At 46.2% G+C, this 27,995-nt stretch overlaps 1 protein-coding gene across 1 annotated transcript; it reads left to right on the forward strand.

The window, feature by feature from the left end:
- Positions 1-1,101: 1,101 nt before the first annotated feature.
- On the forward strand, positions 1,102-27,995 carry LOC119168422 (endothelin-converting enzyme 1-like). The gene is made up of 7 exons (XM_075867855.1): positions 1,102-1,305; positions 4,440-4,721; positions 7,638-7,813; positions 9,944-10,997; positions 13,196-13,627; positions 23,790-23,972; positions 27,716-27,995. The coding sequence occupies exons 1-7, from the start codon at positions 1,102-1,104 to the stop codon at positions 27,902-27,904; spliced, it is 2,520 nt and encodes an 839-aa protein (XP_075723970.1). The 3' UTR covers positions 27,905-27,995.

Below are 27,995 nucleotides of genomic sequence, written 5' to 3' on the forward strand. Positions count from 1 at the left end.
TATTGTCTGATTTATTTCACTGCATTGGTATATACTCAGTACAGAGAGTTGGGCGAGTTGCTAAAGATGCGTGACTTCGATATTTTAACGCGAAAAACGGAGACGAAAGAAACAGACGTAAAAAACTTCAGCGTCTACGTTGTCTACATCTTTATCTTTTGTCTATGTTTTTGTTTTGGCGCTAAGATGACGAAGTCATTCATATACTCAGTAGATTGCTACCACGAAATAGTAATCTTTGAAAACACTAAAAATATTGTATTCTTCAGTAGCCGCTTCGCTTTTGTTCTTGTCTTTTTTTTCTCTTTGTCTCTATTGTAAAATTTATTAGTGTATTAATCTCCAGCTTCAAGAATAATCTCCTGAAATTTGTCAAGCAACTTTGGAGCAACTGAAAAGGGATTTAGCCACAGGAATGTTTGCGAGGCCGTATGTGGTTTTCTAAAGGCAACAAAGCAATTAGAATGTTAAGCTGAGACATAAATTCACTTTATTTCAAACCATTATAGCCTGTTCGTTCTTTGTATTACCTCTATTTTATTTTTAATCTATCCTTTACCAATTGGTTCTTTGTTTAAATGTCACTATCTAAATATTCAGGGTGGTAAAACAACTCCACCTCACAAATGAGGCGCCCCGCCGCGGTGGTCTAGTGGCTAAGGTACTCGGCTGCTGACCCGCAGGTCGCGGGTTCGATTCCCGGCTGCGGCGGCTGCATTTCCGATGGAGGCGGAAATGTTGTAAGCCCGTGTGCTCAGATTTGGGCGCACGTTAAAGAACCCCAGGTGGTCGAAATTTCCGGAGCCCTCCACTACGGCGTCTCTCATAATCAAATAGTGGTTTTGGGACGTTAAACCCGACAAATCAATCAATCAATCACAAATGAGGCACCCCGCGTTTTATGGCCCATCCCCCGTAGTGGGTTGCGCCAGGACTCTGAGGAACAACCAATCAACCAACCAACCAACCACAAGGGTCGCAAGCAAGCAAGATGCATGAGCGCGAGGCGCGCGCAGAAGAAGGCATCTGGTCGTTTGGGTCGAACGCATCTTTCGTCAGCTGCGGCGGTTCTCGATTCGCTAACCAACGAAGTTGCTCGCAATGTCGCCCACGGCAAAGCCTGCAAGCAAGGCGATACCACCGAATTCCGTGGCATCGGAAAAGCCTCCAGCGCAAGACAAGACGGCCGCCTTGGATGGGCGGAAGAGTGACCAGCGCCGCCGGAGGCCGAGCAAAGCACCGCGCGGTGCGCAAGCTTTCGCGCAGAGCTATGCCACAAAGCCGGCGACAAATCGGGATGTCCAGGTCAGCCATTCCTTTTAATATCTATAGCTTATCCTAAAATAGTGATCGGTGGAAAGCATACAGCTTGGTGTCTTCACTCATTGGCTGTACATCACTTAGGAGGCCCTGAGCACTGAAATGATCAGTGATTCCTCAACCGCGTACCTCCCAAACAAGCAAAGTTTTCAGGCTCCCGTTTCTTCGTTTAGCGCCGACACTGTTGTGTTCGCTACAGTAGCCGATAGAGAGAATAGAAGATTGCGAACGCAGAGTCTGCCGATCTCGCGAGCCAGTAGCCTCTAACATCGCCTTCTTCCTCTGTCACGCACACTGACCCATCGGTCGGAACTCGCACGCATGCAGGGCTGGTACGAGCACTACAGTTTCTTTCGCTGCTGGGCGTTTCGATTTGTTCGCATCACCTGCGACGTACAGTCGTGTGGGTAAAGTCGAGAGCTGTTGTTGTTTCACTTGGTTGGTAACGCCTTCAATGCACAGAGTGGGGTGCCTAGCACTCGAGCGCTGCAGTTTCTTTGGCGGTTTGTAACGAATGTTACATTGCTACAATTGTGCATTGTCAAAAAATTTCAAACAAAGTGGGCGTGGCTCTAACTCGAAGCTGCACTCTGAATCAACATTAGACCGTAAAGCAATCGTCGGTGGATTTCCGAATGCTGACCTACAGGTGGCGGGATCGAATCCCAGCCGTCGTTGGACGCATTCACATGGCAAGGAAATGCAAATGACGTGTACTTGAATTCAGTGCACACTAGCGAACAGCAGTGGGTCGAAATTTATGGAGCCCTCTAATACGGCATTCCTCACAATTGTGTCTTTGCTTAGGGACTAAAAACGTCAACAGTCATAATTGAATAGTGTATTTTATTTCTATGCAAGCATTGGCTAACCGTATGGCTTCTGTCGTTGTCTTTGCTTCCATGGCGTGACTTCTCTAAAGTGGTAGCCAGCTCACTCAATATAGAGATCTCGACTCAAGATATATTGTTGGATGCAGATTAGACCCCGTCACTTTGTAACGTGGCTTCTCACTTCCGCGCGCAAATATAGGATTTATACATGACTTCTAGGTGTTATGCAACTTACTTTTGGTGAAGGGTATATGTGTAATCATTTCTCTGTATGAAATTCGAACAGAATGTGTTTTTGCTACATTTCTTTTTTTGCGCTTATATTTGCTGTAGGGCATGGTGCGGTATATGCAGGCGCATCAGAGAATTTTTGAAACATCAATATCTAACAATCTGAAGGTCAGGATTTTCAGAACAGTATAACATGACCAATAATGTCGCGCGCAGCATCATTACCAACGCCTGCTGGTCACTGAAAAATACCACATACGATTGAGTTGCTATAGAAAATCTGTAGCTCCTTACTATTCACAGCTTCATTGTTGGTTGCGAAACTCTATTATGAATGTTGTGCCGGTGCTCAGCTGTTGCATATGCATATTGTTCGGTACCAAATGTACCGAAAGCGTTGAAGTACCACTGGTCAATGATCAACTCTTGTGTTTCATCGCCTTTAATGTTTACCGCATTGCGGAGGGGCACTTTCTGCAAAGGACCAGAACATTTCCGTGCTTCAAGATGGATGAATGTCCTTATGCGGAGCTTCCTTGCGTGCTGCATCTCCGTGACATTTGGCGCGCTCGTATAGTCTGAAGACTTAAGAAATGTGCCAGAACGCAACGCTTAGAGCATATTCACGTTGGCCAGTTAAAGGAGTACTGACACAGTTTTTTGAATATTTTGGGATTGCTGTTCTAAAAAACAGAAAAAAGTACTGTAGTGTCTGGGAATGCATCATATACGTTTTTAGCACTACAATCATAAAAATTGTCTTTCGGTTTTGATGTCGAGGGTGCAGCTTCCACGTGACGTGTCTCGGCAGGTCGACGTCACGGAGAAACGCCAATTTGCGACGTACTAGCAGTAGATCTGCCATCTGCTCGTAGTGCACGTAAACAAGAATGAGTGCGTTGTCTCCAATGACTATATGACAAGAATTTTTGTACTGCATGCAGGACGCTGATTTTGACAACTTAGTGGAACTGTGTTGATACGACTGGAGAATGTCTATAGTGGTGGAGCTGCCTCGCCGATACTCGACGACGAAAACATTGATATTAAAGAAAATATTTCATACATCTTGGCTGACTCCAGTGTGGGGAAAGTGTTAACACTGCAAAACAAGGAAGCTAAAAATGCGCCTTTTGCGATGTCTCAAATTTGTGCTGGTTTACCTTTAGAGAGGTCGTGTAACCAGGTTGGTTGGAAGGCAATAATCGCTTACCGTAGACAACAATGCACTCTCGAAGATAATCTAGCAAGAAAAACACACACACACACACCTCTAACGAAAATTTTCACAACGGAGATGCAAAACTTCTTCACTTCTCCTTCGTGTTTAATCACAAGAACCTGCTCCGCCGCGCTGGTCTAGTGGCTGAGGTACTCGGCTGCTGACCCGCAGGTCGCGGGTTCGAATCCCGGCTGCGGCGGCTGCATTTCTGATGGAGGCGGAAATGTTGTAGGCCCGTGTGCTCAGATTTGAATGCACGGTAAAGAACCCCAGGTGGTCGAAATTTCCTGAGCCCTCCACTACGGCGTCTCTGATAATCATATGGTGGTTTTGGGACGTTAAACCCCACATATCGATCAAATCAATCACAAGAACCTGTAGGAGCTTAGAGCGTTAAAATGTTTCAAAGCTTCTCCGGCCTCTATGACGAAAAATGGTCACTTCGCCTGAAAAAGAACCTCTTCGTAGAATGCAAGCAGCGACTGATGCTTAAGCTCGTGTAGTGTTTTAAATCACCGGCGTGAACGTCGCAGTAACTTTGATGCCAATGGCGTTTTTTTTATTTTGAAGTTAGGCAAAAAAAATGAAGAAAAACGGAATTTGAAGTCAATACATCAAGGGTCGCTTTCGTCATAGCTTCTACCACTGGCATTATTCTTACGAGAAAATCACTGCAAACTGTGACGTTAGACACATTCGCAAAGTGAAACATCGATGGAAATAAGCATAGTTACGCTCTAGCGCTTCTTTCAATATGCAAGCGGTTGCACATCCTTCTCATGCGAAAATGCGTTACCCTTTCGACGTCACAAATGAATAACCTCACGTTGCAGGTAAAGGAGAAACAGACGGAGGTCCAAGTGGGTGGAGTCCCCCGTGCAACCGATGGGAAGAGAGATGCGACAACCAACGTTCTCCGTAAACCAGGCGGTTCAGCACCGGCTATTCTAGCCCCTGAACAAGCAAAGGCCGCGGCGTCGGGTCTTTCTCCTGGGTCGTCGGAATGTCCTGCGTCTTCTCCAAGCCCCGCGGCCTCTCCGGACAAACGCCGCAAGGGCAGGCAATCGCTGAAAGCCTTGGACGAGTTGCTGGAGAATCGCGTGGCGACTGCCGCGGTAAGTTCTTCGCGTGAAAATTCTGAAGTTGCTGAGGCGATTTCCTTGTACGCCGCGTTTCCGAAACATCTGGCATCGCTGTGAACACAAAAGATACCGAACATATTGGGACCAAACGTCAAGTCTTGTGAAGTCAGGGGTGGCTTCATTCACGACGTAATCCATATGCCACTAGGGGCGTATGACGTTGTAAGATCAACTCACTGCTTGCTCAAACGTGGGTTTTTGCCAAAGGTGGTAACAAAAGGTGAGGTGTGCGATAGCTTTTGAGGGAGAAGAGACTAGTAATATACTGGTAGTGTAAAATTTAATGAGAGACTCATAAGCACACGCTTTCGCCTGTAATGTCCTTAGTGGTAACGAAATAGACAGTCAAATCTGTTAGAGATTCGTACTCTTTTGAATTCTTACTGATGACGTCCAAAAAAGATAATGCGTTTACATGACTACTCATTGAGATTGTAAGCTCGCACTGCAGTTTTGTCGTGACAAAATTGGCTTTGAATTTTTAATTTCTTTGGTGGCAGTTAAAAGGGCTGTGTTTATAGTTCATAAATCTATCAATATACTTTTTGTAAAATTTCTTAAAAATTCTCTAAAACTCGTCAAAGTAGAACTTGGTAGTTTTTAAGCTTATGTGCCTTTCATCATTCTCAGGTCACCTGCACCTTTCAATCAACATTTTTCATGTAGCCACTCTTTCAGTCTTGCCAATCATGACTGCTAAAAATTTGGCTGATCCTATGTACCATTGGAATCAATGTCCTGGGAAGCATTAGGAGGGAAGGTGGAGGTTGCGTAATTTTTTTTCTAGAGGTAAACGTTACGAAATTACACTAAACACTTGTACAAAGCCACACGCACTGACATGTATGTTGAACAATCACGTATGTTCTTTGTAGCTAACTTCCTACAGTTTCGGAACAATGTGGAGAACAATACTAGTATTACCAACACCAGAAGCGGTGAGCTGAAATGTAGCGCTTGTGCTTGCGGATTTGGTAACACTGGATAGTGCTACCTAGACGTACTTCAGTGGATGGCGCTTAAGTTTGACGGCTGTATCATAGGAGCACACACGTAATGTTTTTTTTTTATTAGATGGGAAACACTGCCACTACAGTTCACGTTTCACCATCATTATGCCTGCATAGGGTCTTTCTCCAAAAGAAGTACGAGACCTGGCGTGGTTCCGTGGTAGATTAGTTGACTGCCACGCAGAATGCTTGGGTTCGATTTCTGCATTCATTGCACTCATCGGTTCAACGCTGTTTATAGTGACTTTTTTTAACCCTCGGTAGATCTAAACTGCCAGACAACTGTGACGCATCCCCGCATACTGTGGCCCGTCATATGTGCCACACGTCTCTGGTGAAAAGAGTTTGACGGGCTGAGCGACGAGATTCCCACATTAGCTATGTCATAACCAGACAGTTATAAACGTCATGCCTTTTTTTCATGACAGTAATTTCAATTATTTGCTTTCCAAAATTAAGAAGTTGATATTGAGAGAACCACTCGCAGGCATCTAGATAGATAAGATAGATGTTGATGAATAGCTATTTTTCAACTGATAGATCAAGTTGATAGATGTTGATAGATAGATAGATAGATAGACAGACAAATTAATAGATAGATAGATAGATAGATAAGTAGATGAATAGACGGATAGATGAATAGACAGATAGATAAATAGATAGATAGATGGATAGACAGACAGACAGATAGATAGATAGATAGATAGATAGATAGATAGATAGATAGATAGATAGATAGATAGATAGACAGACAGACAGACAGACAGACAGACAGACAGACAGACAGACAGACAGACAGACAGACAGACAGATAGACAGATAGATAGATAGATAGATAGATAGATAGATAGATAGATAGATAGATAGATAGATAGATAGATAGATAGATAGATAGATAGATAGACAGACAGACAGACAGACAGACAGACAGACAGACAGATAGACAGATAGATAGATAGATAGATAGATAGATAGATAGATAGATAGATAGATAGAGAGATAGATAGACAGACAGACAGACAGACAGACATACAGACAGATAGATAGATAGATAGATAGATAGATAGATAGATAGATAGACAGACAGACAGACGGACAGATAGATAGATAGATAGATAGACAGACAGACAGACAAACAGATAGATAGATAGATAGAAAGAAAGATAGATAGATAGATAGATAGATAGATAGACAGACAGACAGACAGACAGATAGATAGATAGATAGATAGATAGATAGATAGATAGATAGATAGATAGATAGATAGATAGATAGATAGATAGATAGATAGATAGATAGATAGATAGATAGACAGACAGACAGACAGACAGACAGACAGACAGACAGACAGAGAGACAGACAGACAGACAGACAGGTAGATAGACAGACAGGTAGATAGATAGATAGATAGATAGATAGATAGATAGATAGATAGATAGATAGATAGATAGATAGATAGATAGATAGATAGATAGACAGACAGACAGACAGACAGACAGACAGACAGATGGATAGATGGATAGATAGATAGATAGATAGATAGATAGATAGATAGATAGATAGATAGATAGATAGAATACACTTACCATCCAAAGCGCTTGTGCTACTACTAGCTCAGTTGACGGGTGGCACAGAGCTTCGGCACCGATAGCGGCGCTTAATATGTAAGTACAGCAAGACTTGATGAAAACTTTGTGCTGTTTTTCATACTTGTATTTCATTGGTGTTCAATTTGCGCCCAGGAATGTTTTCAAAATGGGCCAACACTTTGGTAAGAAAAATGCAACTAACGCCCTCTGAATGTGAGCCAAAAGCTTTTTATGCTGAATGGCACATCTGGTCGACAATTCGATCATAAACCTTCTCATTCGTATTCCAGGAACCATCTCAAGCCAGTGTGGCCCCCAAGAGACACCGCTTTCCGTACGAGACCAAAATGTTGCTGGCAGTGCCTATCATTGTGGTAATCCTCGGATTCACTTTCCTGCTGCTGTATCAGAGGCCAAAGGCGCGTCGTGTTCAGTTCTGTGTCACGAAAGGTTGCCAGGAACACAGGTAAGACATAGACGAACAAGTGCGCCTGCGGAATAAGGTGCTTAGAGCCTGGTGCGTCACAAAAATCATGGAATATGGTAGGCCAGTCCAACACACAAACTGCATTAAAACCTCAACAAAAATATATGGGTTTGGCGAGTTTGATTACCATTAAAGTATATTGACGGGGATTCCAAAGTTGCATAGCACCAACACACACGGACAATAAACAGACTACAGGAAAAGAACTAGCTTTCAAGTTGAAGATTAGCGCTTGTCTTGTATCTTTTTGGTCCTTGTCTGTAAGAGCTATGGCACCTATTGAAGCAAATTATCAAATAGCCGAAAAGCCACGTTGTCAAAGGATGCCGAGCCTCAAAACTGCATTCATTCATTTTTAAATAAAGTATTTGCGGACGATCCGAATGCACTTTGATGGAGTATATCTATCTATCTATCTATCTATCTATCTATCTATCTATCTATCTATCTATCTATCTATCTATCTATCTATCTATCTATCTATCTATCTATATATCTATCTATCTATCTATCTATCTGTCTATCTATCTATCTATCTATCTATCTATCTATCTATCTATCTATCTATCTATCTATCTATCTATCTATCTATCTATCTATCTATCTAACTTGGCTGCTCAATCTCTTCTTCGACATACACCACAAAAAGCATAATGTACAGCAAGTGTGTGACTAAGAAATGAAAGGTTATGACATAAATATCAGTTCATGCTGACAGTATACGTGTGATATCAATGACAATATAATGTGGCTCTCATGGCATTCATATCAAGTTTGTTTACCTTTGTAATTTAATTTTGAGGCGACGAAAAACACTACGGCATACAACGTACATAGACCGAACATTGAATGGGCACGACACTAAAGTCGCGTTATATGAATACATATGAGTGTCTCTACTAATTCATTTTCATCCTCATTCATTCATGAGAAATTTATTCATGTCGTACTTACTACAGTGCCGCTAAGACAACAAATAATGTTATTTTGCCTTCTTTTGCGTAACCTGAAGTTGGTTTTGTTTACTTATGCATGTAATGGTATGTTTAAAAAGCATTGGTGCTTTCAGGATTGTTTTCTGATTTGGTGTGACGTGACACAAATTAACGTCACGGGTTGTTAAGGTACTCCAAGCATAATTGATAGATCATGGCATGAATGCTATAGTGTTCATATGTTCTCTATTGTGGCATGGACGATATATATGCCATCACAAACGTGAAGCCTTTGGCGACGTTTGGTTAGCGTCGTATATAATGGAATCCACATATATGCATGAACTAGGTTCTCTAATAAATGGCATGAATGGCATAAACGAGGGTTTATGGCATATACGAGGGTGTAGTCTTCTATTTACCTTTTAGATCTCAACATGTAAGGTGTAAAACAAGTGTCAGGAGATACCCTGTGATCAATACCAGATTTAGTCGTACAAAACTATCATGTCTTGCAAATTTCTTTATAGCGTTTACCAACTATTCAGCTGGACTAACTTCTCCTGACCTTCTGTTGCGTACATTCCACTTACTGAAGACTATTAAATTCTTATCTTGAATATTTATGGTTAACTGGTGACAAACACAGCCCTTCGCTTGATAAGTATGTCCTATTGGTGGAAAAGGCCTGCCTGCAAAAGACGTCATGTACGGGTATAGTGCTGCACTCACTTCACCCTCATACTTGCGCTCACTCCCTCCGATGCGCTGTTTTCACGTACGAGTGACTGCAGGTTCGGGAGTGCCGTTTCGTTATGTAAAACCTTAGCCCTACACATTTACTACTTCTGAAAAGCAGGGTGGCTCCGTGGAGTTTTTGCACCCACTTACGGACTCATCGGCCACCACATTTGCTCACTACCCAGCTATATATAGCTACGTTGTTCTCGCACACCTCCTGTACCTACTTTGCTCTGCGGAGACCCAGCTTATGGCATTTTTTAGAGTCTGTAGATATTCTGCTGTTGATCTGCATGTGGCCCATGCTAACAGAGTACCCATAGTAGCCTGAACACGTCTATTTCACGGTAGAAATTCGATAACGCCAGTGAATAGATGGTTTTTTCATAGCAATTGGTGGCTTCTGATGTTGCTGACTTCTTTTACTTTGCAGGGACCGTATAGAAGCTCAGATTGATAAGGACGTGGACCCCTGTGAAGATTTTCGTGCTTACGTCTGCGGTCACTGGTCGGGTAGTGGAAAGGCGTACCAGTCACGCTCCCAGATGAACGACATGCGCTTGCACTGGGTTCACATGTTTCCAGAGACACTTAGAAAAGGTTTGGTCCACTTTCCCGCTGGCAGGAAAGTTGGTGCTATGTTCAAAAGCTGCATGGCGCAAAAGAGGCCCAAAATTGATATCATAAAAAAATTCATGAATGCCCGAGGTATCCTCTGGCCAGAGAAATCGCCCGAAGATGTACCACCAGCTATGGCCCTGTTCGACCTTTCCTTCAACTGGAACGCCGACCTCTGGTTTGCTCTGAGGGTTCTACCAGCTGTCCCAGGGAAAGTACAAAGGCGTATATTCTTCGGAACTAACGACAAGATTGTACTATGGAAAACTTTGATGCAGACGATCCCGAAGAAACACTTGGAAAGCGTGTACACTGGACTCTTTAGAATATTCGCTAACGACTCACGCAGTACGCCAGACAACGATGAAATGTCACGAACAATTGACATTCTCGAATACGTTTTCAATACCCTAGCGCCCACCGGTCCTTCCAGAACTCGCACGGGGGCCTTGTTTCGCCTGGGCGATATTGACAATGTCACTTCTCTGCTCATTGCGGGGCACATGAAAGACATGCTCAATGCCGCTCTGAGAATTACTCCTCCTGTCACATTGGACGAATTGGTGCTTGTGAGCGACCTGTCTGTGTTCAACGGCATCATGACGATACTAAGTCGAGTCAATGACACAGCGCTGCTGCGCCATGTGGCATACCTCTTTGTAGAAACGTACGCAGCAGTAGCCTACCCAAGAAGCTTTCTGCTTATAATGTATGGTAGTGAGGAACGTGCTAAAGAAGCACGGCCTCGTTTTTGCGCTCATCGAGTCGAGCCAAGCTTCAAGCTTCTTCTAGCCGCCTTGGCTTTCGTCGCTCATTTTTCGACTGAGGAACGGCAAGGTATCATCGAACACCTAGAACACTTTGGGCAGGTGGGTGTTTCACAACAGCTAAAGTATGAGGCTGGTCTTCCTTCGTCAAAGTTGTCCAGCGCTATGTCTCTCAACAAACCCAAAAGTTATGATAGAAGAAATGATGTCATTTCTTTTGAAGTGTATGTTGCAAAAGTTGGCCATAGATAACTTTCAGAGAGAAAAATACGAGTCGGCAGCTAACCACTTTCTGTCTCCTTTTAGGTGCCGTGATTTACGACTGCATCAAATACTTTTTGCTGGTATTATCCAAACAGTGGCCGCGAGGGTAGGGTGTATTCAATGGAAATGTGCATCTCAATAATAAAATGATAGCTGCTTAGGATGATAATGTTCATGATGCTGGAGGGGCAAAGAAGGGACAAAAACTCAGAGTTGATTTAGAGTCTGTGTGAATGAATGGTACATCAAATGTATGAATGTATACCAATCAGGTAGTATGAGAAATACACGGAATACCCCCAGCTCCTATAAAAGGCTTTCTTAGCTAACAACATGGCGTTTGACTCAGGCGAGACATGAGCAGTAATGCAGGCGAACCCAACAGAGTCCCAATAAAGAAGGGTGCAAGGCGGAGAAGACAAGACTTTTTCAACGCCATTCATTGCTTGTTTGCAGGAGGTCTTCAGGGCCCTATACTGGGAGGAGTTAGAAACAACAAATCAATAGAGAGTAACCTTATTAGCCTGTGATTCGCTGATGACATTGCCTTGACGAGTAACTCAGGGGACGAGTTACAGCTCATGATTGCTGAGCTGCACACGGAAAGCAGAACAGTATAGGTATGAAAATTAAAATGCACAAAAAAAGTGTGTGACAGTCTCGACAGAAAACAGAACTTTGGGATAGATAAAAACACGCTGGAAATCGTAAAGGTATATATCTACTTAAGACAGCTAGTAACCGCGAGGCGAACCGTGAGAGTGGCTTTTATTGTATAAAGTTACCCCACTTTAGGATAATTGCGATTTTGCGCTTTTTGGAATGTGCGGCCTCACACAGTTCCACAGAAATGCCACTAATGCGCGTACTGGTGAAGTGGTTGTTTCTTCGCCTAATTTGCTGGCTGACATACAGAAAGTTTTATGGATGTGCCACAGTTATGACAGGCACTAAGTGGCGCCTTCACCACAACGAATAAGAAATGGGGACGTCAAAGACAAAACCGAGGGTAGTGCGCGGCTTCGCAGTTTACACAGGCATCAGAATAACTAGTAATCGTCACCGAGCAAAGCATTGTTTTTAATTGGGCGACTTCATTTTAAGTTCAGCGCCGGCAACCATGACGCCACCATAAGTGGTGCATACTTGTGGCGTCGTACCCCCTTCTTCTCTCTTCCTTAAGCCCCCCTGAGATCCTGTGCCACCATATTATAGGACAAGATGCTTTCCACATTTAGCTGTCCGCCGGATGCATGCAGTTTATTTTGAGGGGCAGCAATGGCATGAACGCACCTTCGAATACAGAGCGGTTAAGTGGTAGGCATGATGGCAAACGCCCGGCTGGCATGTATTGTATGCGCTTCTTGCCATAAATGCTGATGCTACGCGCAAGTTCTTAATTATGATGCTACGCGCGTGTTTTATTGACGACTTGACAAAACAGAGTTCGGCAAAAAAAAAGCTAGACTGAAGCTAGACTTCAACCATGTTTTAGGCGCGACTGGTACGTTTTTTGATATGCGACTGGTACGCGACTGGTAGGTAGCCTGCTTACTCAACCAAATCTGGGATTCCATGGAAAAGCTGCCTTGACATTTAAGGTTCCACCTGACAGGTTGGCTCGAATGTTCTAGTATTATTTTGTATATCACAAAAATCGTTTCCCTGGTGCATCAGTTGCACGAGCACATAGGGAATTCATTGTCACTAATATCATTACCTGCGGCTTCACGACAAAGAATGGAAAAAAAAGTGCTGGTATTTTAACGCTGTTTTCTAATAAAAATTCCATTTATTGTTCAGTAATATGAACGGTACTATTAGACTACAAGTGCGGTGATAAAATTACACCACATGACTACTTTGCCTATTAGCTTCAATTCGGATTTCCTTTTCAAATCCCCGCTACGGCAACAATGGCTAGTTCGCGCTGACACCCTGTCCCTTAATTGAGGTAACACTGGGTGACTCAAGGAACACGAGTACGAATTCTGCGTAACTTGCATGTAGGACGCCGGGATGTTCTTTCACCGCAGGTGGCTGCAAACAAAACGGGTGCCACCTCATGGTTGGACTCGAGGATAAAGAAGCGAGCCCTGGAGAAGCTTAGCAATGTGCATACTATCATATGGCCTTCGGAGACCTTCCTGTCTCAGAGTCGGCTCGATGAAGTTTACAAAGATTTTCCCGATGACGCCCCGTCTTTCACCGAGTTCTGGATTGAGACTCATCGCAGCCAGCGTCTGCTGTTCGGCACTGATGCGGCTTCAGAAGAGCTGCTACTCGGTGACAATTACGATCTGCCATATGTCCGTTACATAGAGGTACTCAACCACCTCTCTGTCTGCATCGGAGCACTGGCACCGCCGCTCTACTATCGAGATGGCACCATGGCTATGCTGCACGGCGGCCTCTTGTACCTCTATTCTCGGGCACTCATCAGCGCCATTGAAAGCGAGGGAGTCGAGGTAAGGGGGCACAAGGGTGAGACCCAAAGGAACCAGTGAAGCCTTAGGGAAAACTTTTAGTAGCGCAAATGTTCAAACACTTTTTCATAAGTAATGGTAGGTCAGCATTCAAGTCCGCAGTCTCTCCTGACACGGAGCTAGCTACAATAACAATACATTCAGGTTGTCAAACTAGTTTATGCCTTTTACGGTTTTTTTTTCTTAAATCACTCAAATGTATAATAAACAATTTAGCTAGTTCCATGCAGTGTGATAATTCATCAAATGTTACGCAGGAGCGAGGAGCTGCGTACATTGCCTTGTTTGCTTTTCAGTCAAATGAAGTCATGAAGTTAAGCAAAATGAAGTCATTGAAGTCATGACACTTAGTTTACGTATATCGCACTTTTGTGATGCATGCACGCATATAAAATCTGGTATTTGTCACCCTAATAAAGCGCATATTGTGGTATATGCGATAAATCACTTGTCATATGCTCGTCAGGCACTCATGTCCTGCCACACTAATTTTGGTATATAAAACAGAACAGTCGGGAACCCATCATAGTACACTGTGCGTTATGTCAACCGTGCCGTGCATGACATGTGTGTCACTATTTGCATTCTTGGACCTGTCATTTGTGTTCGGCATATTGTCATGTCACGTACTACCGAATTTAGTGCTTTTCAAGCTAGTGAAATGGCTGCGAGCACGCCATGAGCGTTGCGTGTCATGCTGTACGTGACATGTATGTCAAGACTTTGATGTTACCCCCTGTCATTTATTGTCATTTATTCATGCGAAGCAGCTTATGGTCGAGCCTGTTTCCCCTCGGCGCCACCCACGCACCCTCTGCGCATGCCCAACAGCTGACCCAAGCTTCCGGATGAGACCGCTAGAGGTGCCACGGCAGCTCCACTAGATGAAAATGACCCGTGCAGGCTCCGCTCTACCACGGCCACTCGATTCTCCCCTAAAGGACAGATCGAGCGGTCGTGTCTATACTCAATCTCATCGCGATAACACGAGTGTGAATGCCACGATGCACAACCAGCAGCAATGCTAACACTTTCGCTGAGGAGAAGAGGGCTCGAGCCGTTGCTGCGAAGCGGCAGCGGTGGCAAACCGACCCCGAACTTTGACTGAGAGAATCAGAAGCACACCGTAAGCGCCTCCTGCAAGAATCAACAGAAGCAACGAGAAATCGCGCAGCCGAAGCGAAACGTCAACGTCGACAAGCAAACGTCGAAGCGGCGCGACAGCGCGAAGCCGAAGGGCGTGTTCACACTTGGCCCCGAATAGAGCGAAAACGGCTAAACCTCCGAAAACCGGCTCGTTTCACCGCCCAAGCGGCCGGAAAATCATGCCGCACGGCCGGCACGCAGCAATCAGTCTCCAGTTTCCGCTGCACGACTTTGGCAGCGCTAGATCAAACCACGTGATCTAACCATCCGACCGCAAAATCAACATGCGGTAAAGGCGTCGGTGGTGGCTCACATCGGCCCAAATGACATAGTACCCGTGCAGCACAACAAAGCTTCACCGCCTCAACGAGGACGTGTTCATTGAGATCTTCGTTTGGATTACGATCGCCGAGAACTCTGGAATTCGGCGGTGCAGGAGCAGCGAGTCGGCATGCCCCAACGTGTCTCGCTTTCGTGTGCAGCCGGTTGAATTGGCCGCCACCGCTGCCGGTGCGTTTGCTCGTGTCGCTTCTGCTGGCGTATCTCCCGAAACAGCGTTTGAAAATGTGCGAGCTCTTTACTTTCAGTGCCTGGCGGAAATAACTAGAATTCGGCACAAACTTTAGTTCTGAGAAAGCAGGCTAAAGCGAAATAATTGTTGAGGTATCGACGTCAGCGGCAGCGAGATGGGCAGGACGAATGTAAACATCTTCGGCGCGCGCAGTCGTGTTTTTCCTGCGGCTATGGCATTTTCGCTTTCGCTTCTTTTCTCTAGTGGGAATGCGCTCTTACGTTTCGCTTCAGCTTTGGTTTACGTTTCGTTTCGAAGCGCTACTGCAACAATGATAGTTATAGCGCGAGAACAAAACGACAACACAGAGACAAGAAGGACACGAAAGACAGGTCTTGTCTCTGTGTCGTCGTTTTGTTCTCGCGCTATAACTATCGTCATGCCATACCAACTAGCGCAAGCTGCCACACTTCTAAGCTACTGCAACGCGAGTCAGCGGCAAAAGCAGTGATACGGTTGAAGCAAGGCAATCCGTTCGTTGCGTGACTCTACACATTACGGACCACTGGGCCGTTACACTCGAGAGGAAACACAACCCTGAACTTAGGAAGTCACCTACTGTGGTGATGTGTAAATAAAAGGCAACTTTCGCGCTAACTTTACGGAAGTCAATCCATAATCTGCTTCGCATGCTTCCCAAGGTACCCTTTACGGGGATATACTTCTTTTTTGTCACGCACATATCTGGTCATTCTAATTTTGATATATATTCATTTAGTTGAATGACCGAAAAGACTTTGGCACCATTGTATGTAAATCATGCTGGGCATGCCATGTAAGTGATGATCTTCGTGTTGCCACCTTCATTTACGTTTGTCATACTGCCAAGTTCCTTCCTCAAGCTTTATTATCACCCCGCTACATTGTACGTAATTGTCAGCGCAAAGCGTGCGCCTGCAGATTTAGAGCAGCTTCAAGTCTGTAGTAGGTCTTTAGTTAAGATTAGCGCGCCCACTTCGTGAAGATTACAGATTTTCTGAAACTGACGTTATCGCTAGCGATAATGCTAGGATATTGGACGCCAGGTGTACAAATGTCGACACGCTTCAACGCTTGTCAGTTAGTGGACGGCCGACGCTCCGTTCGCCGCTATCAGCGCCGGTGTGTATTGCTGTAATCTTACTTTTCGTTTGTCGGCCGCAAGTTCGGCCCAAATAAACAGTTTCACCTTCAATCTACAGTCTGCTCCCTTCGTCCCCTTCAATACGACTATGTTGTCCAGCACCTATTTTAGAGTAAAAAGCCGGCGAAACGCGGGTGGGTGTATACCGTGAGCGAGCCATTTTTAACTTAAGCCCTCGGTGACATTCATGTCGTGATTGTGATGTGGCTACCTGAAATTTATAAACTAGAACAACCATGCAATACTGCCAAGTAAAGCATAGGGGATAATATTGCCACTAATTTTAATGTTACCGTGAAGAGAAAAAAGCGGATGAAAGGATGACTTGCCCGGGGCAGAGACCATCCCCGACGGCGACAAGTTTTCTTTTCCTCCTCATTTGTTTCTTCACATGTACCCAATTTACTACTGACATCTCTCATACTTTGCTTCCCCCTGTTGTCTGCTAGTTCACATTATTACTTGTGTCTAAGAAAAAAATAGGGCCTTTAAATTCACCACTTCTTTCCTTCTACCGCCATTATTGTTCATCATGAAATAATGTGCCGTAAAACCAGTTTTGTTGATTTCTTAATTAAATGATCGCCAGTTCTCTGAGACCAGGATGTGCAAATCGGACTGCACGTGGCATGTGTGTCATGATTAGCACGTTATGTTTGATGTCAGATGAAATGATTGAGGCTCGTGTATTCCAATTTGGGTACACTTTAAACAACCAATGTAGTCGAAGTCTGGATCTCTGAACTACGCCGTATCTCATATTCATATTTGTGGTTTTGGGAAGGTAATTCCCCCTCCGCCCAGTATATTTTTACAGACCATTCATAATAGTACTAGCCAACACGCAGAACATATATACACAGCACGACAAAGCACAACACTAAGACTTCTAATGAATTATATTGTCACGAAGCAAAGGACGACGCAGTTGTCTATAAGGAAAACAAGTTTATTGGAGCGAACCTGTGCTCCCCTAACAGCTGAAAGAATACACAGGCGGCGAAGCAGCGACCGGCAAAACGACGGGCACGCTAGTGAGCGTCGGCGATCCAAGGTCGCGGCATCGGCTGTGCGGGAATATATATCCCTCGGCGCGAGGGTTTCTCGAATACTCGAATTGTATCGAGAACGCCGTGATAGCGTTTGTTCGAAACGCCGTTCGTTCGGAACGCTCGAAGCGCTGTTCGATAGCGTTTGTTCGAAACGCTGTGATAGCGTTTGTTTGAAACGCTGTGAAAACAGTGATAGCACAGGCCGGCGCAGCCAGGCCGAAAAAAACAAAACACAAATAAAAAAACCCAATGCATGGTTCGCGGCATTACCCCCCCCCCCCTCTAAGAGTGCATCGACCCGATGCTAACATAAGGGACAGTCCAAACAAATTAAAATAAAAGTTCGTCATCGTCCGTAGAAAGGTTTTAAGCGAACCACATGGACGACTTCGGGCCGCGTGCGTCGTCGTGATGTACGGGAGTCACCATCAGGGATCACTACGTACGTTAGTTCGCCAACAAGTCGTAGAATCGGGTAGGGTCCGAAATAGCGTCGTAGAAGTTTCTCACTGAGTCCACGTCGTCGAATGGAAGTCCAAACCCACACACGATCCCCAGGATGGTACTCGGCGTCTCGGCGTCGGAGATTGTAGCGTCCGGCATCCACCAGTTGCTGGTCCGTTATACGAATTCGAGGGAGCTGGCAGGCCTCCTCCGCACGTCGGAGGTATCCTTGGACGTCGACGTTGAGGTCGTCGTCTTCTACGTGCGGAAGCATGGCGTCGAGCATCGTAGTCGGCCGTCTTCCGTAGACGAGCTCGAACGGTGTCATCTGCGTGGTTTCTTGGATAGCCGTGGTACGCAAACGTGACGTACGGGAGGACTTCGTCCCACGTCTTATGTTCAACGTCGACATATATAAACAGCATATCCCCGATTGTCTTATTCAGCCATTCCGTTAGTCCGTTCGTTTGGGGGTGGTACGCCGTCGTTCTTCGGTGATCTGTGTTGCTGTAGCGTAAGATTCCTTGCATGAGCTCCGCAGTGAAGGTCGTTCCGCGGTCCGTGATTAGGGCCTCAGGGGTTCCATGTCGCAGCACAATTGGGCTAATAAATAACTTTGCAACTTCTTGTGCAGTTCCCATAGGAAGAGCGGTGGTCTCTGCGTAGCGCGTCATGTAGTCTGTCGCTACGACAATCCATTTGTTCGCGGATCGGGATGTAGGGAACGGGCCCAGAAGGTCCATTCCGATCTGTTGGAAGGGCCTCGTTGGGACGGCGATCGGCTGCAGAAGTCCGGCGGGTCTTGTCGGTGGTGTTTTTCGACGCTGGCAGTCACGGCAGTTCCGGACGTAGTGAGTGACATCGGATGTAAGGCGGGGCCAGAAGTATTTCGCCTTGATTTTTCTAATCGTGCGACCTGTTCCGAGATGTCCGGAAGACGGGTCGTCGTGGCACGCTTCCAAAATTTCGTCACGAAGGTGTGCGGGGATGACAAGTAGATAATTCGTTCTGGTTCCGGGGTTGAAATTCTTCTTCACTAGGATGGAGTTTTTGAAGCTGAATGCTGGTAAGTTGCGCTTGAACGCCCTAGGCACGGCGACGTTGCGTCCTTCGAGGTAGTCGATCATGGCACGGAGGTCAGGGTCGGCACGCTGCTGGCGGCTAGGTCGCTCTCTGTCACGACTCCGAAGAACGCGCTGTCTTCATCGGAGTCCTGTGGTGGTGGGTCGACGGGGGCGCGGGACAGGCAGTCGGCGTCGGAGTGTTTCCTGCCGGATTTGTAGAATATTGTAACGTCAAACTCTTGCAGGCGCAAGCTCCACCGCCCAAGACGGCCAGAGGGGTCCTTCAAATTGGCGAGCCAGCACAGCGCATGATGGTCTGTCACAACCTTGAACGGCATCCATAGACGTATGGGCGAAATTTTGAAATGGCCCATATGATAGCCAGGCACTTTTTCTCGGAGGCAGAGTAGTTTCTCTCCTCCTTCGACAGACCACGGCTTGCATAGGCGATTACCTTTTCGAAACCGCTTTGCTTTTGGACGAGGACGGCACCCAAACCGATATCACTGGCGTCCGTGTGCATTTCTGTTTCGGCGTTTTCGTCGAAATGAGCGAGCACGGGCGGGTTTTGCAGGCGTTGTTGCAGCTCGCAGAATGCCTTTTCTTGGTCGTTTTCCCAGCTGAAAGGGGTGCTTTCTTTCGTCAGGCGCGTGAGTGGCTCTGCAATGCGTGCGAAGTTTGCGACGAAGCGCCGGTAGTATGCGCACAGTCCGAGAAACCTTCGCACACCCTCCTTATCTTTCGGCCTTGGGAAGTTCGCAATGGCTGATGTTTTTGCCGGGTCAGGTAGGACTCCCGCGGCGTTCACGACGTGACCCAAGAACTTGAGTTCCTTGTACGCGAAACGGCACTTCTCAGGCTTCAGCGTTAACCCCGACGTACGAATGGCCTCGAGTACAGATTCCAATCTTGTGAGGTGTTCGTTGAAAGTCCGGGCGAGTACGACAACGTCGTCGAGGTATACGAGGCAAGTGTGCCACTTCAGGCCTGCTAGCACAGTGTCCATGACTCTCTGAAACGTTGCGGGCGCCGTGCACTGCCCGAACGGCATCACCTTGAACTCGTATAGACCGTCTGGGGTTATAAATGCAGTCTTCTCTCGGTCTCTCTCGTCCACTTCAATTTGCCAGTAGCCGGTCCTCAAATCCATGGATGAGAAGTACTTGGTGTGGCAGAGGTGGTCGAGGGCGTCGTCGATTCGTGGCAGGGGGTACACGTCCTTTTTGGTGATTTTGTTTAGTCTCCGGTAGTCAACGCAGAATCTTAAAGTGCCATCTTTTTTCTTCACGAGTACAACCGGCGCAGCCCACGGACTTTTCGATGGCTGTATTATGTCGTCGCTGAGCATGTCATCTACTTGAGTCTGGATGGCTTCGCGCTCGTGTAAAGAAACGCGGTACGGTGACTGTCTAGTAGGTCGGACTCCATCTTCGGTTATTATCCGGTGCTTCGCCAAAGGTGTCTGACGTAACTTCGAGTTCGAGGAAAAACACTCGCTGTAGCGACGGAGCAACTCCAGTAATCTGTCCCGATTTTCTTGTGACAGCGCCGGGCTCACGTCGAAAAGATGTGGCAGCCTGGAAGCATCTGCGCGTGCGCGTTCAAAGGTGGCGACCGCGATCACTTTACTCGCTTCTTGCGTTTCTTCGAGGAACGCAATTGCAGCGCCCTTGTTTAAATGCTGGTACTCCTCGGTGAAATTTGTGACGAAAACGTGGGATCTGCGTTGCTTAAACCACGCAATGCCTCTTGCAACAGACACACCGCGGTCTAGAAGCAACCTTTGGTCAGTCTCCACGATAGCGTTGACGTCAGGAGCAGCACCTTCACAATAGACGGCGATCATCAAGCTTGCGCGGGGTGGCAGGGTGACGTGATCGTCGGCGATTCTTTTAGCAGCACGGTGTCCGAGGTTCGGCTGCGGCGTCGTGGAGTGATCGGAAGAAAACGTTATCGACCTGGTCTGCAGATCAATTACTGCGCCATTGTCCGTCAAAAAGTCCATTCCGAGAATTACGTCGCGGGAGCAGTTAGGCAAAATGACGAACTCCGAAGGGTACATAGTGCCGTCTATGGTGACGCGCGATGTGCACATTCCACTTGGGGTCACGAGGTGGCCTCCTGCTGTGCGAATGTGCGGACCGTCCCATCTGGTTGTAACTTTCTTTAGCTTGGACGCGAATGACCCGCTCATGACCGAGTAGTCGGCTCCCGTGTCAATGAGGGCGACTACGTCAAGGCCGTCGATGGACAACTGGACGTCAGATGCCGCTTTCCTCGAATTTCGGGTGCGTCGGGGCGTCGTATCGCGGCTTGCGCGTGTTGATGGTCGGGCACTATGCGTCGTCATCGTCGTCTTCTCAGTGGCAGGCTTCGTCATTGCGGGTACGCGTCGCCCAGCGTAGCTGTCGTCGTTTTGGGGGATCTCGTCAGGGTGTCGTCGGGTCGTCGGGATGAGGGCATGTCGTGAATCACGGTCTTGCGTCATTGGAGGGTTTTCATTTTCTCGCCGTTGTGCAACTTCACCCCCAGAAGTTGCTGCTTTTAGTTTCCCCCTCGTGGGCTGGGGACCTTCCACGGGCGAAGTCAGCATTGCTGTGATGATTGGGGGATTGGTACGGGTAGGGCGATGGCGAACGGTTGAAACGGGATGGTCCACGGCTGGTGTTCGACAGGTATTCTTCGATCTCAAATGGGCGCTGGCCGGCTCGCGGGCGGGGTGCATCGACGGAGAACCCACGCAAACCAGGCCTCTTGTACGGGCAGCGGCGGTAGACGTGGTCGGCCTCTCCGCAGTGGTAGCACAGCGGACGAATATCTGGCGTTCGCCACACCTCGGTCTTCTTGGGCGCCTGGTTTCGGGTTACAGGGGGTCGGGCGGGCGACATTGGGCGGTGGTACGGCGGGGCCTCTTGATAACGGGTTGGGACGGGTCGGGGTCGACGAGCAGCAGCGGAGTAGGTCATCGTTTGTGGTTCTCAAGATGCTTCCGACGGCGTGGAATTCCCCAGTGCTTGCTGAACCTCCTCGCGGACGACGTCAGTGAGGGAGGTGACTTGGGGCTGCGGCGTTGCTGGGAACAATTTCCTCAGTTCCTCGCGAACGATGGCGCGGATGGTCTCCCGCAAGTCTTCCGTCGCCAATCCAGGGGCGTTTACCGGGTTCACCGAAAGGGAGTTGAGTGGTCTATCGTATTGCCGCGAACGCATATCCAAGGTCCTCTCGATCATCGAAGCCTTGGTGACGAACTCAGCGACGGTCTTAGGGGGGTTGCGGATGAGTCCAGCGAAGAGCTCTTGTTTAACTCCCCGCATCAGAAAGCGCGCCTTCTTATCTTCTGCCAATTCGGGGTCAGCTCTCCGGAACAGCATCTTCATCTCCTCAGCAAACAGTACAACACCTGCGTTAGGGGGTTGCATTCGCGTCTCCAACAAAAGGGCGGCTCGTTCTTTCCGCACAACCGTAGCGAATGTTTTGAGGAATTCGCTCTTAAAGACAGTCCAGTCGGTTAGGGAGCCTTCATGGTTCTCAAACCACGTTCGAGCTGCATCCTCCAAATAGAAGAAGACATGACGAAACGTTTCTTCGTCATCCCACCTGTTAAAGATGCGGATGCGCTCCAGCTTCTCCAGCCACTCTTCTGGGTCTTCACCAAGAGATCCTCGGAATGATGGGGGCTCACGAGGTTGTTGCAGAACGGCGGGAGGGTTGGTAGCGCTGGTCATGGTGCCTGCGTTGATCATCGTGGTTTTTACGTTTTCGTTCCTCTTTTTATCCGGGAGCAGTCCAAAATCTGGCTGAAGGCCTTGCTGTCGGCGGCTGACACGAGTTGGGCGTGCTTGTCGTATTGGGCTTACTTGTCGGCTTGGCAATGGCTTAGAGTTCATGTACCCCGCACCTCCACCAGATGTCACGCAGCAAAGGACGACGCAGTTGTCTATAAGGAAAACAAGTTTATTGGAGCGAACCTGTGCTCCCCTAACAACTGAAAGAATACATAGGCAGCGAAGCAGCGGCCGGCGAAACGACGGGCACGCTAGTGAGCGTCGGCGATCGAAGGTCGCGGCATCGGCTGTGCGGGAATTTATATCCCTCAGCGCGAGGGTTTCTCGAATACTCGAATTGTATCGAGAACGCCGTGATAGCGTTTGTTCGAAACGCCATCCGTTCGGAACAAGCGCTGTTCGATTGCGTTTGTTCGAAACGCTGTGATAGCGTTTGTTCGAAACGCTGTGAAAACAGTGATAACACAGGCCGGCGCAGCCAGGCCGAAAAAACAAAAACACAAATAAACAAACCCAATGCATGGTTCGCGGCAATATATTGAAACAAAGAGCATACGGAAGGGCGGCATAATAGATGGCGGTTTGTTTTTCTGACACTTCTCAGTGACTTGGCACTTGAGTGTGTGCAGTGGAGGTATCTATGAATAGTTTGCGAGGATTCAAGTCAAGCTGAAATTTAGTGATTTTCCTGTGTCGTTTTGTGCATTCTGTGCCTTGTCTGACCGCTGCTAGCATTAAGTCATCAAAAACTGTAGCTGTGACTTGCTCGCACTTGTAGTGGTTGTACGTTGAAGTGTCTCCGTGTTTCTGTAGTTTCCAATGAGCTTTGAGTTTTTCTCAGGTTCTTGTTTTCACGTTGAGAGAAAAAAAGAACGTCTCATATGAACATGCAAACGTACTTGATTGCAAGCTTGGCCACTATTTGTAGCGTATTTGTTAAACGTAAGCACTGCTCGCAGATTGACTCTCAAGGTGATACAATGACGTCACTGCCTAGTGACAAGGCGCCTGGCACTTTCGAGCAGCGCGTTCTCGGTTGTCTGCCCGGAAATGCCAGCATCTTTCCCGAGATTCCTTCAATCGAAGTTGCCTACGAAGCTTTTAAGCTGCACCAAGGAGACAACGACACCCAATTGTCAGAGGTGGGTATAGATATTCGCAAGCCGCCTTTTTAGTCTCATACATGCCTATATTTTCATTACAGTAAAGGGACGCAAATGCTCGCAGGAGACTGGGACTCGAAAATATAGATTGTAGCTATGCCAATACATTCGCCTTTTTCTCCACGCCTAATTATTTTACTGTCTCCAACATTAGAGTAACGACGTTAGTGTGAGTAGGATAAGACGATGCAGCATATCGCCAGAGACCTTGATCGTGCAGGGAACATGATAGCAGGTTTCAGTCGAATTGTGCGGATAACAATATTTCACCCTAATGAATATAATTTTGGGGTACACTTCAAACAGGTCTTTCTCCCATTGGGAACTATGCTGGTCAATTTCTGGTCAATTTCACAGGACGCCCTACATGCGTTGTTTGATATAGAAAGTGGAGAATATCCACGAGGCATTGGTTTTGAGACCGAACGCAATGACGAGGCAGCGGAGAAGCGCGTAGGTGATTCGCTAACAAAGCTGTTAGTGCGTCTTGACGAAGGAAGCATGCAAAATCAAGATGGCACAAAAAACACAGCATTAGAAATTATTCCAGCATATCCTGTGACTAGCCTTGCCACATTTTTTAGTATGTTTTGCCCTCATAAGGGGATGCTGGTCACAAATTATAAACTTATTATCATTTAAAAATACCTAGGCTTCTATGTGTAACAAAGAAATTGTCTGTTTACACACGGGTAAAAGCGTATGCGTGAACAGTGAACATTTAAATAAATATAAACATCAACCGTTCTTCGTCATCAAAGATGCGTAGGAACACCAACGTAACTCAGCACGCTTATGCACAAAATATGACACTGAGTTATCGCATCCATCACATATATTGCACAAAAGCACCACATGCCCACGCAATAATTATTGTGGTGAAGTGTATCAGTGTACCATCCAAAATACTCTTAGGGCTCGTAATTCTCTTTGGTATATTGATGCGCCTTGTCTTCACGACAAGTCGTTTCGCGCACGGAAGGTTCGATAAAAAAATTTATATGTAGATATTATTGAGTTAGTGTCGCGATTCCTTTCCGCTTTTTCATCGTGAACCATATTAGACCTCCAAAACGTCGTATAATAACCGGCCTGCATCAAAAGAATCATTCGCATAAAAGATGACGAAACTCGGAGAAGGTAATGCATGTATCTCCCAACAAATGCCACCTAATGTATTCACGCTACGTGGTTTTAAAGAGATTCCAGCCGATAACTTAAGCCTACGCGGTCTTTCTACGCAAGAATAATGCATGGTTAAAAATTGGCCCTGTATCTGCATGTTCTCTGCAAATGTCGTCGAAAGACGATAGTCTTGCTTGTGAAGAAAGTGAACAAAACATTTATTTGATGTTCTGCGCAAGAAAATCGGTGAATGGTATTCTGGAGGCGCTGTGTGCCGTGCAGCGGAGGCGAACGAGCGCGTCAAGTCACGTCACACGTGAGACATGAGCGCCATCTAGCACTTTAACAAAAAACTAAGAGCCTGGCCCTTAGACAAGCTTGCGCGCCCGTATCAGAGGTGATAAGGTGTAGAACGCAAGGCGACGGGTAGGTGCCACCACCGTGTCGTATTAGCAAAGCGTTTGAAACAAACGCCTTTTCGTGCAAGTGTTGCATGGTCAGCGCAGCGTGATAAACGCTACGCTCCTTAGAATTACCTATGCATGCCTTTCCTGGTAAAAGACGCACATGCAGAATACATACGTGTTGTTATGGTTCCTCAAATATGCGCAATAATTGCTTTTTAATTAACAATCGCACAAGTTAACGCTGAATCTTGAGCATTATTGGTGGGCGCTGCGAATAGAGTCGACCGTTCGCAGTTTAGAGGTGGACAAACAGACAAATGAACAGACAGACAGACCAAAATTTTTGCGTCGAAGGTCCCGAAGGAAGACTGCCATCTTTGAAAGTAATACGCGATAAGCCAGTTCATGCGCTTGCGCTGAGACGGAGAGGACAGGAATTCAGGGTCTCGCTTGAGAATAGCTACTAAGTTCTAACCGTTGAAGTCATCTTTAGCGTCGATGCAATGAATGATACTGACTAGTATCATTCAGGAGTCTGCAATGGAAGTCGGAGGTACTGCCATTTAACATGACACTGAGGAGCTCACCCAGGAGACGGAAGAACCTCGTTAAGAAACGTCAAGCATGATAGCCTCAAACACAACAGACAAAACAGAACTCGCAAACCTTGCGAAGTTAAATAAAATGCGTAAAGTAGGCGACATAATAATGTACATAATATTAAGAGCAAGGAACATGCCCTAAATAAAGGGCGAGGTCTCAAAGCTGCGCAGACAATACTTGGAATCGGCAAAAACTAGATATCTGCACGAAAAACACAAGAAAGGCAAAATCACTACCAATGTGGGTAGGATAGTTCAAGTCTAGGAAGAGACCTACAGATTTGTACAACAACCGGGATAGCGAGGAAGATAGCGTAAGCAGTCGAAGCCCAGAGGAATCGGACATGCCACCAGTAATGACAGGGAAAATTAGTAAAGCCTTCAAGGGAATGCAAAGCGGCCGGTGGGAATTAGTTAACATCAATTCTTTTGAAAGACGGTGTACAGATTTTCTCAGGCAAACTGGCCATCCTGCATGCGAAGTGTTTTTTAACGGGGTTGGGTACCGGAACCTCCAAAGAAGGCTAACATCACCTTATTCCATTGAGAAGTGCAAATGAAAAACTTGGAAAATAACAAGCTGATGCGCTTACTGGTGGTTGTTTAAAAGCTGTTTACAAAAATAATAGCTATAGAAATACGACGACATTAGAGTTAAATGAACAAAAAGGCCAAGTGGGCTTTTGTACAGGGTAGTCAACAATAGACTACAGTGGTACTATAAATCAGGAGCCAGAGAAATGCACGGAATACTACTAACCGCTGTATATAGCCATCGTGGATTACGAGAAGACATTTGATTCAGTCGAGTTATTAGCAGTCATGCTGGCACTGCGAAGTAGGCGCATTGAACAAGCATATATCAATTTAATCGAAAAAATCTAGCTCTAAAAGATTCTACGAAAAGTTAGTTGCTATGCGGCACGAGTGTATATTTCGATGGTTAAGTGGTCAATTGTCTCTGAAAGCATCTCTTATTTTGCTGGACGTCTCAGAAAGCCAGTAAATACAAGTTGCCAGTGACTTAAAAATAATCACACAACATGGCTTTTTTTGTCCTAAATGATTGCTTTTTGCGAAGTAATAACGGTGGCTCAGTGGTGCATTTCGTGCCTTTTCTTCTTTTTCTATGGCATTTCAAGAAATTCCAGCGTTATCTATTTACAATGCCTTGACGAAGATTCTTGCGTTATTCAAGAGGGAAAAGTAGCCATTGTGAATGTGTTTAAAAAGAAGTTTTGTGTTTGATTGCATCTTCGAAGTGTTCAAATCTTGCTCTATATTTTCGCAATTAACCTATTTGGAGGAATATCACAGCAGCCAAAAGCACTCGCGTAATTGTTTAATTGCTCATTGTCCTAGGTACGCAAGTTATCAGCGGAGCGGCTTCAATACATTGTTCTTTCAAAGTAGTAGCCTTCATTGGGAAAAGTGAAGTTGATTTGAAAACTTTCGCAGGGTTAATGTTGCTTCATCGATGAAACTGCCATATATACCTTTTCGCAAAGCTGCAAAATGTTTACATTCTGGCTACTGTAATATTTACGTGGTTGTTGCAATAATAAACACGTGTCACACAATTTCGCAGGAATTGACTGAGGAGAAGGTATTCTTCATTACTGCCTGCCTGTCGAGTTGCTCCAAGACACCTGCTGACAACCTCTACGGCGGAGACTGCAACAAGGCGATGATGAACTTCGCACCATTTGCCCAAGCCTTCAGCTGTCCAGTGGGCTCCAAGATGAATCCAGCTGAAAAATGCTCATTTTACGACTGAACCTGCGAGACGTTTAGTCAAGACATAAATCTGGTAGCGTGATCAACTTCCAAAGAGGCTGAATCTTTTTTTAAACTTTGTTTCAAATGAA

This window comes from Rhipicephalus microplus, chromosome 6, assembly GCF_043290135.1.
Source record: "Rhipicephalus microplus isolate Deutch F79 chromosome 6, USDA_Rmic, whole genome shotgun sequence".
NCBI lineage: Eukaryota > Metazoa > Arthropoda > Arachnida > Ixodida > Ixodidae > Rhipicephalus > Rhipicephalus microplus.

Bases quoted from the DNA above. Each gene is read 5' to 3' on its own strand.
- LOC119168422 (XM_075867855.1), top strand. From the start codon at position 1,102: ATGTCGCCCACGGCAAAGCCTGCAAGCAAGGCGATACCACCGAATTCC. The intron at 10,998-13,195 runs GTGGGTGTTTCA...CTTTCACCGCAG, and splicing joins ACCTAGAACACTTTGGGCAG to GTGGCTGCAAACAAAACGGG. The intron at 13,628-23,789 runs GTAAGGGGGCAC...CACTGCTCGCAG, and splicing joins TTGAAAGCGAGGGAGTCGAG to ATTGACTCTCAAGGTGATAC.